Below are 11,267 nucleotides of genomic sequence, written 5' to 3'. Positions count from 1 at the left end.
TTAAAAGAAAAAAATGACCAAGATCACCTTTATCCCTGTCTTTCACTTTTTCAAACCTCTGAGAGACACACACACACACACACACACACACACTGTTCATCTGCTTTGTGACTGGTGTGTGGTGATGATTCACTGTGTTTTAATTGGGGTAAAGGTAAAACTCACTGCAAACAAAAGCAAAGGTGAATCCAGCAGCGTGTGTAGACTCTGTTTGTTTCTTCTGTGTTGTATTGATTTACTGAAGCTAAGAGAGAAGCATGTAAATGTTGTGCTCACATTAAATAAAACATGTCCCGCTTTTACAACCTATGGACTTGTACTTTGATGTTATTGACTTTTCATGATGACATTTATTTTACTTATGGTGGATGCATTTCACCGTGTGCTTCTGACCCTTTTCTCACAGCTTTTATCTGTTTGGGGTTTTTAATCTGTTTCTGAACTCTCCCCTTTGGACGCTTCACTGATAAGAAACAAGCAAACAGACGGTGGCCACATTTCACCACTGTCTGATCACAGCAACGTAACAGTGACACATTGAAAAGATAATAAATAATAGTAGCTTTGGTTTTAAATGTTATATTTTAGAGAAACTGAGCTGAAGGTGAAACAGTTACAGTGGGAACTGGTGGAGTTTTGCACATGGACCAGTTTTGAAGGCTCATCAGGACCATGAAGCTGACCGGGACAATCCTGAACCTGGAGCTCACTCATCGCAGCGCAGACACTGGACATTTAAACAACACGATGGTGACACCACTGCAAACAGTTACAACAGGTGAGATGACTTCAACTTCACCTCCATCACCCTCAACCACACATACAAAGTCAAAAGTGTGGTAGTTATTATTTTTAGAAAGAGACGAGGGCTTGTTTTCTTTATTTAAGCAAGTAATTTAAAGTCCAAGAGTTTTTAAAGAGCTTCACTCAAAAGACACATGAAGGATTTGTTGTCATCCTTTCAGACATCTACACAACAATGTTGATAATTGTATCCTCTGCAGGTTTTATAACTGGGGCTCAGCTGAACTAAACCACGGCCGCTGTCTTTCCATTTTAAATGAAAAAGCTTTACCAACAGACGTTCTTCAAATCCAGATAACTGCGAGGCAAATGTATTTTAATCTCTTAATTCAATCTAAGTGATCTTTGACCACAGAAAGCATTTTCCCTGTTAAACTGTAATCCCTCGCTGCTTCATCTCCCTAAACTAAGTATGCAATTTACATACATTATTGCCTGCGGTCTGTACACTACACTGCTCCAAGAACATGGATTTGATGGTCAGTGCTCTTCAAGAGTCAGTCCTGCAGCAATCAAACACCGGCAAGATGCAATTTACAGAAACATAGAAGGAGAATTTAAACGTAGAATTAGCCAGAGAGCGGTGCAATGTGACTTGTCACTGACCTCCAACTGCTTTAATTAAACGGGGAGTTTTCTCTTCTTCTTGGGTAATAAGCAGCAGTTCTTCCCCCAAGGCCTACGGGCACACAGAGCAGTGATATTTGCACCTATATAACCCTTCGTTCATTATCACCACTGCTCCTACTAAACCTATATAAAAGGTGCCAAGGTGATATTTAAGGGGCTGTGAGTTCATAATCTACAGAGCTGGATCTGGGAGGTTCTCACAGAGAGGGAAGATCCAGTCGACAGAGACGATAATGAGTGATCGTGTCCATCACGGTGTCTCCTCTTTACAAATCACACAGCTCTCATCTGTCTTGGATGCTTTGGGGCTCGTTAGAAGAGGCACAGGTGTATTTATTTATTCATTAGAGACCAAATATGAGGGGTTCTAAGGGTCAAAGGGCACTACACTGCTTACGTCTATCACAAGTCATCAGTATTAAATATATACTGTAACACTTGTTATTGTCTGAGCACCAACATTCAAAAAGAAAAGGACAGATTTGTTTGTTTGTTTTATGGATAAAATTATGGATAAAAATTCAGTTTCTATATTTGTCTCTTTTTTTTCTTTTTTTTTAAAGACAAATAGAAGACACTGGGCAGTGTTGGTGGAGGTTTGCTCTCTTTGATTGATTTCTCTCTTGGTTTCAATGTCTGCTCTGTGCATTCACAGTGTCAGCACCATCCCAGTCTGAAAGAGGAACATCTCAGTGTTCCATCTGCTCAGACAGAGCCACAGGTAAACATTACGGTGCCTCCAGCTGCGACGGCTGCAAGGGCTTCTTCAGGAGGAGTGTTCGAAACAACCACACGTACAACTGCAGGTGAGTTTCATCCTCATTCATTCATCAAGACTTTAGTTCTTATCTTATTTTTCCACCATCACGTTAAATAAACTCTGCTGTTGACTGACCAACCTCAGATTCTGTCGTGTCTCAGTTTGTATTAACATAGCTCGAGTTGTGCTGCTGAAGAACAATATTCACATGTAGCTGTGGTTCCTCCTGACAAATATTCAATCATTTCCTCCTCAGGTTTAACAGGCAGTGTACTGTGGACAAAGACAAGAGGAACCAGTGTCGCTACTGCAGATTACAGAAGTGCATCAAGGCTGGAATGAGAAAAGAAGGTCAGGAGAAATATCTCTCCTTAAGCTTTACTCTTTTATTAACACGCCGTGTCTTTAAAATTCTTAAAGCATATTATCAGCATACAAGTTTCAGATTACCAGCCCAAACTTTAAAGTTCACTGTTCACCTCTTGCGTTTACAGTGTGTCTTTAGGGCAAAGGAGGAAATGTGGAATCATGGGAGGTTTCATTTATATCTTGAGAAACAGTGAGTGTGTCCGCACGTGTATTTATGTGCACGATGTGAATCTTTAGCCCTATTTTCCACCGACCTGCACAGTTGAGCAGGGAGAACGAGTTGTGATGAGAGAGCCGTGAATAGTCCCCACACATGAATAATTAACATGACTGCGGAGGGGCAAATATTTGCTTTGCATTTATTTTTCTGGAAAGATGCTGCTCACAAGCCCCTGAAGTGAAGGCCAAGGCCACACATGCAAAAGTTCTCTTTGCTAATGTGCCTGCTTTGTGGAACAGAAGTCAGACGTGGTGCTGCGGTGAAAGAAAGAAAGAAAGAAAGAAAGAAAGAAAGAACGAAAGAAAGAAAGAAAGAAAGAAAGAAAGAAAGAAAGAAAGAAAGAAAGAAAGAAAGAAAGAAAGAAAGAACGAAAGAAAGAAAGAAAGAAAGAAAGAAAGAAAGAAAACAATAACCAGCCTCTGCCTGGAGACGCTCATTTTATACTTGACCTCTGAATGTGTTCCTCCCAGTTCAGACGTAACTGATGTTGCCGCACAGATTAATTGTTGACATTGTCATGTTGCACCAGGCCAGAGAGACACACTCCGCCTCCTCCAGTTTGATTAATACACTCCTGATTATTTGATATAAGCTCTGACAGCTCTGATGATTGATCACTCCGACACTTGTCTGACTTTCTAAAGCCACATTGGACGCTTCCAAGACCGCTCTTATCCTAGGTATACGCTCACAGGAGGGTCATCAACATAATCCACACACATCAAGCATCCACTCATCCATGTCCATTTGTGACTGTCAGCAGCAAATGTAAACAACTGTTGTCAACATCAGAATATTAAAACCAGATCCAGATTTCATCACATCATACAAATGCCCTTTTTGTCTCATTCATTCATTCATTCATTCATTCATTCATTGTCTAACGCTCTATCCTCCACACGAGGGTCACAGACGTTCATTTCCAGCTGATCTCACACCAACACACACACACACACAAACAAACAACACTCTCTCACACACACACACACACACACACACACACACACAGAGGCCCTCGGTTGGACCGGGTCACGACCTTCTTGCTGTGAGGCTACAGTACTAGGCACTACTCCACCGTGTGGCCCTTTTCATTCATCAACTCCAAAATGAATTCACATAAAATAAATGACACCTGGAAACAAATTCATTGGAGAGAGAATTTCCTGTTTCCTTTTCCTCTATAATGTCATAAACATTTGCAAAGTAGACACTTGGCACACACACACACACACACACACACACACACAGATGAGCAGTGATGTTATGGGGGGACATTGTAGATCTTTTCTGTCAGAACATGATTTAGTTTGATGCTGTTTTTATTTCCTCTCGTTGTCCAGCTGTTCAGAATGAGAGAGACTGCATCAGCATTCACCGAGCCAAAGGCCAGACTGTGGGCTCTCTGTGCATCACTGTGCTGCTGCGGGCCGAGGCCAGCGTGCAGCAGGTAACACGCCGCACACGTCACGTCATGTCAGCCCTGGTTCTCATGTCGATTCAGAGACAAAGAGGAAACATGTGAGCAGCCATTCAATTCTGCTTGTAGCTGCCAGCTGTATTCACAATGACACCATCGCCATGGGACCACGTCTAATCACAGCCAATTTAATTGCACTAACTTGATCTGGGATTTTGTGCTGATGTTCAATCGCCTTCAAATGAATAATTATAACGTGATTCAATTTTGCATGTAGTAAAAAAGCAAAAGAGCATCTGCAGAGAAAGATACTGATTCTCCATCAAGCAGAACCTCGGGTACCTGCCTCGTCTTGCATACATATAAACACATCAGCATCATCATCTTCCTCATCTTTCTGATCTCAGCCCTCAGTGCTGCTCTCACCCCAGAGTCACGACATCTACACCAAGAAGACGGCGTGCATCGCAGATGTGTTTCACTCCATGAAGCAGCAACTCCTCCTGCTGGTGGAGTGGGCAAAGCACATCCCAGAGTTCTGCAGCCTCCCTTTAGATGACAGGGTAAGAAGAGTGAAAATAACATTAAATAGTCCATTTAACAGCATTTCTCATTGTTAAATGTAATGTTTTTTCATTGAAAGCATTTCATTTTAAACTTTTCCAGAGCATATTTTATCTGAATTTGAAGTTAAATGTAAATATTAGTGGAATTTTATCATTAAAATAAGTGTATTTGGTCTATATTGGACTTGGTGTTAAATGTAATCTTATGGTGTCACTGTAACACACTAGGAAAGTGATTGGACGTGAGTGCATGACAAGCGTGTGTGTGTGTGTGTGTGTGTGTGTGTGTGTTTGTAGGTTACTTTGCTACGAACCCACTCTGCAGAGCATCTTATTCTCGGGGCAGCGCGACGTTCTCTGCCTTACAACAATCTCATTCTCCTGGGTAAGACGGATGAAACAGCCTGTATTCTTCTTCATTCAGTTATGCCCTGAGGGAATTGTATTTATAGATATTGCATGAGTTGTGACACGTGTTTGTGTTTATTGAGCAGGAAATGACTTTGTGATCCCCCTGAGAGGTGCACAGATCGAAGTGTCCAGAGTGGCCTTCAGAATTCAGGAGGAGCTGGTCAAGCCTCTCAGAGAGCTGGACGTCACAGACAAGGAGTTTGCTGTCCTCAAAACGATCGTCTTCTTTAACCCCGGTCAGTCGACTCTTCACGTGGTGCTGTCCGTTTCTTTGGCTTTTCATTCTTTGAGTTCTTTAAGTTCAGAGAGTTTCAGGGAGGTTTTAAAGTCAGGATGTGTGACGACCTTGACAGTAAGAGGTTTCCAAACACTTTCAAATGATGAAAACTATCAGCTCCACATAACTATCTCTGTGTTTCTCAAGTGTGTTCAGTGACGACTGAAAGCACAGAAAGATCCACCAAAAGTTTCAGACTAGTGCTCAAAAATCCTGCTCTTTCAGCAGTTTGACGGGATAAAAGGTTTTTCTCCACCAGCTACTGTATTCACACATACTCTCCCTCCGTCAGGTCTGATAGTATTGCTTGACAAATCCCAGCTTGAAGCACATGCACTTTAGTTTGCCTGTGGGAGGAGAACCAGGAGAACCAGAGAACATGAGGACCAATGAACTGGCAAATACAGTGGTTTGATTCCGTCTCACTGCCAAGTAAAGACACCGTCTTTGGATTCTTTACAATAATTAAGCTTTTATTCTTGTATTCAAACACAGTTTCAATCATTCTGTTGAAGATACTTCTGTATTATTATCTTTCAATATTACCCTGGTGTTTTGTGACCAACTGATACAAGTGCATATCAGACAGGATGCAGATGAAACTAAAAGTGAACAAAGGTGTTTGTTAGTTGATGTCACGTCTCTAACGTTCTCTCTGTGCCCCGGCTTTTGTCTCACAGACTGTTCGGGCTTGAAGAGTCCTCAGCTCATCCGAAATATACGTTTCCAAGCCCAACTGTTGCTAGAAGAAGCGACCTGTGAGCAGCGGGGAAGGTTTGGGGAGCTGCTGCTGATCCTGCCTGCTCTGCAGAGTGTGGCCTGGCAGATGGTGGAGACGCTTCATTTAGCTCAGCTGCTGGGTGAAGCCAGGATGGACAGCCTTTTACTCGAGATGCTGCTGGGAGAGGAAGCCAAAACTCAACATGAAACAAGTACAGGCTGCTGCAGGACACTGTGTTCCCACTGTCAACAGTGACCGTGTGCTCTTTATGCAGCTTTACATTCTGTCAGCAACAATGTTTCCTTCTTTCAGACAACGACACGACTCAAGCGCAGCAACGAGCTTCAGCTGAAAACTGCACCTCTGTCACGTCTGACGCTGCAACACGTGAGCACTCAACACAACAACACAACAATCACAACAATCACAAACACAACACAACAATCACAAACACAACACAACAATCACAAACACACCAACCACAAACACAACAATCACAATCACACCAATCACAAACACACCAACCACAAACACAACAATCACAAACACAACAACGCAACAATCACAACAATCACAAACACAACACAACAATCACAAACACAACAATCCAAAACACAACAATCACAAACACAACAACCACAAACACAACAACGCAACAATCACAACAATCACAAACACAACACAACAATCACAAACACAACACAACAATCACAATCACAACACACCAATCACAACAATCACAAACACAACAAACACAATCACAACACAACAATCACAAACACACCAACCACAAACACAACAATCACAATCACAACAATCACAACCACAACAATCACAAACACAACAACAACAAACACAACAATCACAAACACACCAACCACAAACACAACAATCAGAATCACAACCATCACAAACACAACAATCACAAACACAACAATCACAAACACAACAATCACAAACACAACAATCACAAACACAACAAACACAACAACACAACAATCACAAACACAATAATCACAAACACAACAATCACAAATACAACAATCACAAACACAACACAACAATCACAAACGTGATTGTTTTCATACAATTATATTTAAATCAGGCTTTAGTTTTGTTGATGTCACATAAATAGATTGTTCTAGTTCCTATTTAAACGCTGCAGAGCCGTAAAGTCCTCAGACTGTAGGTGGACTTATAATATCAAGTCTAGAAAATATGGGCGTGGTCACCTCCCACATGGTTCCAGCAGTCTGTCTGAATTGTGGGTGTAAAAGTAGTGAATTAAATTCCTCCATACTAGCGCCTTTGTGTCTGTGCACTGTCAGACATTCCAGACCGTTCTTCCTCTGCCAAAATGAAAGTTTATAGATCGTCACTGTTCCATTAAGAGTTAAATAAGCATAAACAGCTAATGTCTGTTCTTCTCCTGCAGCTCTTCCAAGTGGTTTCTCTGCTGCCCACACAGACCAGTGCTGACGTGCAGAGACACAGGGATGATACCAGAGACACCTGTCCACACCAAGGGACACAAGAGTGTTATGAGACAACACACACACACACAGACTGACTGACGTACACACAGACTGACGTACACACAGACTGACGTACACACACACTGACGTACACACACACAGACGTACACACAGACTGACGTACACACACACTGACGTACACACACACAGACGTACACACAGACTGACGTACACACACACACACAGACGTACACACAGACTGACGTACACACACAGACTGATGTACACACACAAACTGACGTACACACAGACTGACGTACACACAGACTGACGTACACACACAGACGTACACAGACTGACGTACACACACACACACAGACTGACGTACACACAGACTGACGTACACACACACACGGACGTACACACACAGACTGACGTACACACACACACACGGACGTACACACACAGACTGACGTACACACACACACACGGACGTACACACACAGACTGGCGTACACACACACACAGACTGACGTACACACACAGACTGACGTACACACACACACAGACTGACGTACACACACACAGACTGACATACACTCACTGCTGTGAACAAAATCTTTTCATTACTCTGAAGGCTGGGCTTCAGCGCTGGGCCTTGGGCTGGGATGAGCCACAGAAAGCAAACTTATTGCATTTTGTTTGTAATTTTTTCTTGGAAACGTTTTTATCACATAATCACAGGAGAATTTATATTGATTTAAAAGAACCAAACCAACACAAAGCTCTGCAGTTCCATGCTATCACTGCACCTCGTCTCCGTCTCTGAGTCAAGTTTTGATTTCTCTGTGTTTTGTACAGTGATAACATTTAGCTTCTATGTGAACATGACACTACTAGTAAGTGACTATGAGCTCTGTAGCGCCCCCTCTCCTCCTCCAGTCCACAAATACATTCCCAATAGTTGGGAACTCCTGCTCCGTGCTTTAATCATCAACTAAAACACAGCATACATAACATTTCTCCTCAAACTTCATACAGAAAGCACATTAATTGTTGGATAAATAACATTCTGGACATTGAAAAACTGCAAAAGCATTCATTGAACACCTCATTACACGCAAGACCCAACATTTGTCAGCAGAGGGCGCCAAATGCCCTTGTAGACACACATTTGTTTCCCACTGTTTTCCCTTTTCTTCAGTGTTTTGTGGTCAAAGATGTGTCAAGTAAATCTGAATGTAGAAATGTTATGATGACACGTGAAGTTTGTCGAATATCTTAACATTTAACATTTTATCTTTTTCTGAGGATGTTTAATAAAGTCACCGCCTGCTGCTGTGCACAAACTGAGAGAGACTGTAATCACTCCACATAACAAAATGACACAAGTGTGTTATGCATAATGAAACCATTACTTGTTCTCGCTGCTGTGTTTGTTTTCACACTTTAATTACTGACCTCATAGAAAAACAGAGGGAAATTCATCCTTCTTTCTTCCCTGAAGTCACTGGCAACAATATCCACAAACGTGTGAATGGTTTAAACAGCATATTCATCATTAATACCTTTGTTTTGAAGCTTGATTTGTTCCTTTTTTCATGAGAACAATATGTATGACGGAGTGACGTCAGCATCAGGTCTGTGGTGTTTACACTTTTCTGGTGAAATGAGTTACATAAGATTATATAAGCCAATAAACCGAAGGTATTCTCGTCTTCACAGACGGTGGAGGTGTTGTCAGAGTTTACATTTCCATGTGACAGTATACACAGTCTGCGCTGGGCTTGCACTCTTACACCAGCAGACAGTATACAGTGTGCTCATGTGGACCAGCCAGATCAGCTGAAGCAAGACGTGCTGTCATAACAACGGGACACTCTGGAGGGCGGCCTGGAAAACACTGATTAGGATTCATGGTACAGCTACAGTAAGTTACAGTACTGTAAATATGCACGTGGAAGAATGATCACACAGAACTTACAGAACGTACAGAAATCTTCAGCAGTAAACAATATTTTTTAAATATTGTGCATCTTTGTTTTAGTTCAGTTTAAACTGAAAGTGCACAATGCAAAATAAATACAGTGAAAATCTATTAAATGTATAAATTTGCTTTTAAAACCGACCATTTCCCACAAATCCTCTGTTTTTTGCTTGTCAACTGCATCTAAATGTGATTGTGTGTGTTTTACTGCAGTCATGAACTCACCATCATCAGACTGTGCTCCCTGTGCTGGCTTTGGTCTGGGATTCAGGTCAAGAGATCTGCATGAGCTGCATTCACAGCAGAGACAACTGAGATCGAACATCACCACCATAACTGTTTTATGTGGAACTGGACGTGTGGAAACAGAAGATGAGATGACGGTACGTGAATAAGTTGTTGATACATTTATGCTCAATGTAACCTCTGCTAGAAATAAATACATGAGTATTAACGTCGTTGTACAGGGAGAGACTTCAGGGTTCCTCCATTACTGCTTCTCCTTGTCATTCACACAAATCAATACTGACGCTCTCTAATTCATCTGAGTCCAATCAGTAAGTGTTTGGGCTAAAATCCACACACAAGTATCCTCTTGCTGTCAGGCAACTGCACTAACCACTGTACCACTGTGCTGCTCCAGTTAAGTCATTATTTTCATTCATTCTCTCCTCTTCTACCACTTATCCTCCACATGAGGGTTGCTGGTGCCAGTCCCAGCTAACATTTGTCAAATGTCTTCTTTATACTGTTCAACATAAGCTCAAGTGTTGGTGGTTAAAGATTAAAGGTTAAAGGATAAATGGAATAAAGTGTGAAATCCAGGCCACAGACCTGCTTGATTGTCTCCACTGAACTGCACCACGTTATTATTTGATCAGTGGGGAAAGACTGACTTCATTAAATTAGAGGTTGTTGAAATCAAATGAGTATCTGTGCCGACTTTTGCAGAACACCATTAAAGCTACGATGATTTCTGAACGTCAAAGATGAAGATGACATGAAACCACATGAAACAAGAGGAAGGTAAACAGCACAGATTACTAGAAAACCGTCTTTCTAAATACTGAGCACTGAGAACAGAAGGAAGAAATATTGCATTCACTCATTTCCAAAGCAGACAGCTCACAATAACAATGGAAAACATTCCAGAGGCAGCAGCTGACTTCACATTGTTCCTCTTTCAAAGATTCAAAACTGAGCGAGAGGAGGCTGTCGAATATAGTCTCCATGAAATTACCTTTTATTATTACATCATTTATAGAAAAAACACACATTTACTTTACTACAAACTTTACCAAAAGGGAAAGTTTCTATTTATATCCATTTTTACTTCAGTGTTTAGCAGAATTACTCACACTATTGAACCAATTTCTGCAAACTTTTGTAGAGATCGAGGGTCATGACTTTCATTTATTTCCTTTTACATTGTATAAGGGTTGTGTTTTTTTATATTTTAGAAAATTCCTCAACAAATAAGACAAAAGTCATTATGTATGTGTAAATGACTAGTATTGAGTTACAGAGTTAAGAGTTAAATGACTAGTTACTGACTTTTAGGAGACGTGATCTTTACTCAGTGACATCATGGACTTCAAGTTTCCCTCTTCATATTTTCCTCATTCTCTCA

General features: G+C 41.3%; 1 protein-coding gene across 1 annotated transcript; it reads left to right on the top strand.

Annotated features, from left to right (window-relative positions):
- Positions 1-468: 468 nt before the first annotated feature.
- hnf4b (hepatic nuclear factor 4, beta) lies at positions 469-7,983 on the top strand. The gene is made up of 10 exons (XM_058629635.1): positions 469-778; positions 2,090-2,240; positions 2,451-2,545; positions 4,124-4,230; positions 4,608-4,763; positions 5,064-5,151; positions 5,261-5,413; positions 6,135-6,386; positions 6,488-6,562; positions 7,611-7,983. The coding sequence occupies exons 1-10, from the start codon at positions 673-675 to the stop codon at positions 7,652-7,654; spliced, it is 1,227 nt and encodes a 408-aa protein (XP_058485618.1). The 5' UTR covers positions 469-672; the 3' UTR covers positions 7,655-7,983.
- Positions 7,984-11,267: the final 3,284 nt, after the last annotated feature.

This window comes from Solea solea, chromosome 5, assembly GCF_958295425.1.
Source record: "Solea solea chromosome 5, fSolSol10.1, whole genome shotgun sequence".
NCBI classification, from domain to species: Eukaryota; Metazoa; Chordata; class Actinopteri; order Pleuronectiformes; family Soleidae; genus Solea; species Solea solea.
The sequence above is the reverse complement of the archived record's forward strand: the minus strand, read 5'-3'. Positions and strand labels throughout refer to the sequence as shown.

Excerpts from the sequence above, each read along its gene's own strand:
- hnf4b (XM_058629635.1), top strand. The coding sequence starts at position 673 with ATGAAGCTGACCGGGACAATCCTGAACCTGGAGCTCACTCATCGCAGC. Across the intron at positions 779-2,089 it reads ACTGCAAACAGTTACAACAG|TGTCAGCACCATCCCAGTCT; the intron begins GTGAGATGACTT and ends GTGCATTCACAG. Across the intron at positions 6,387-6,487 it reads CAAAACTCAACATGAAACAA|ACAACGACACGACTCAAGCG; the intron begins GTACAGGCTGCT and ends TCCTTCTTTCAG.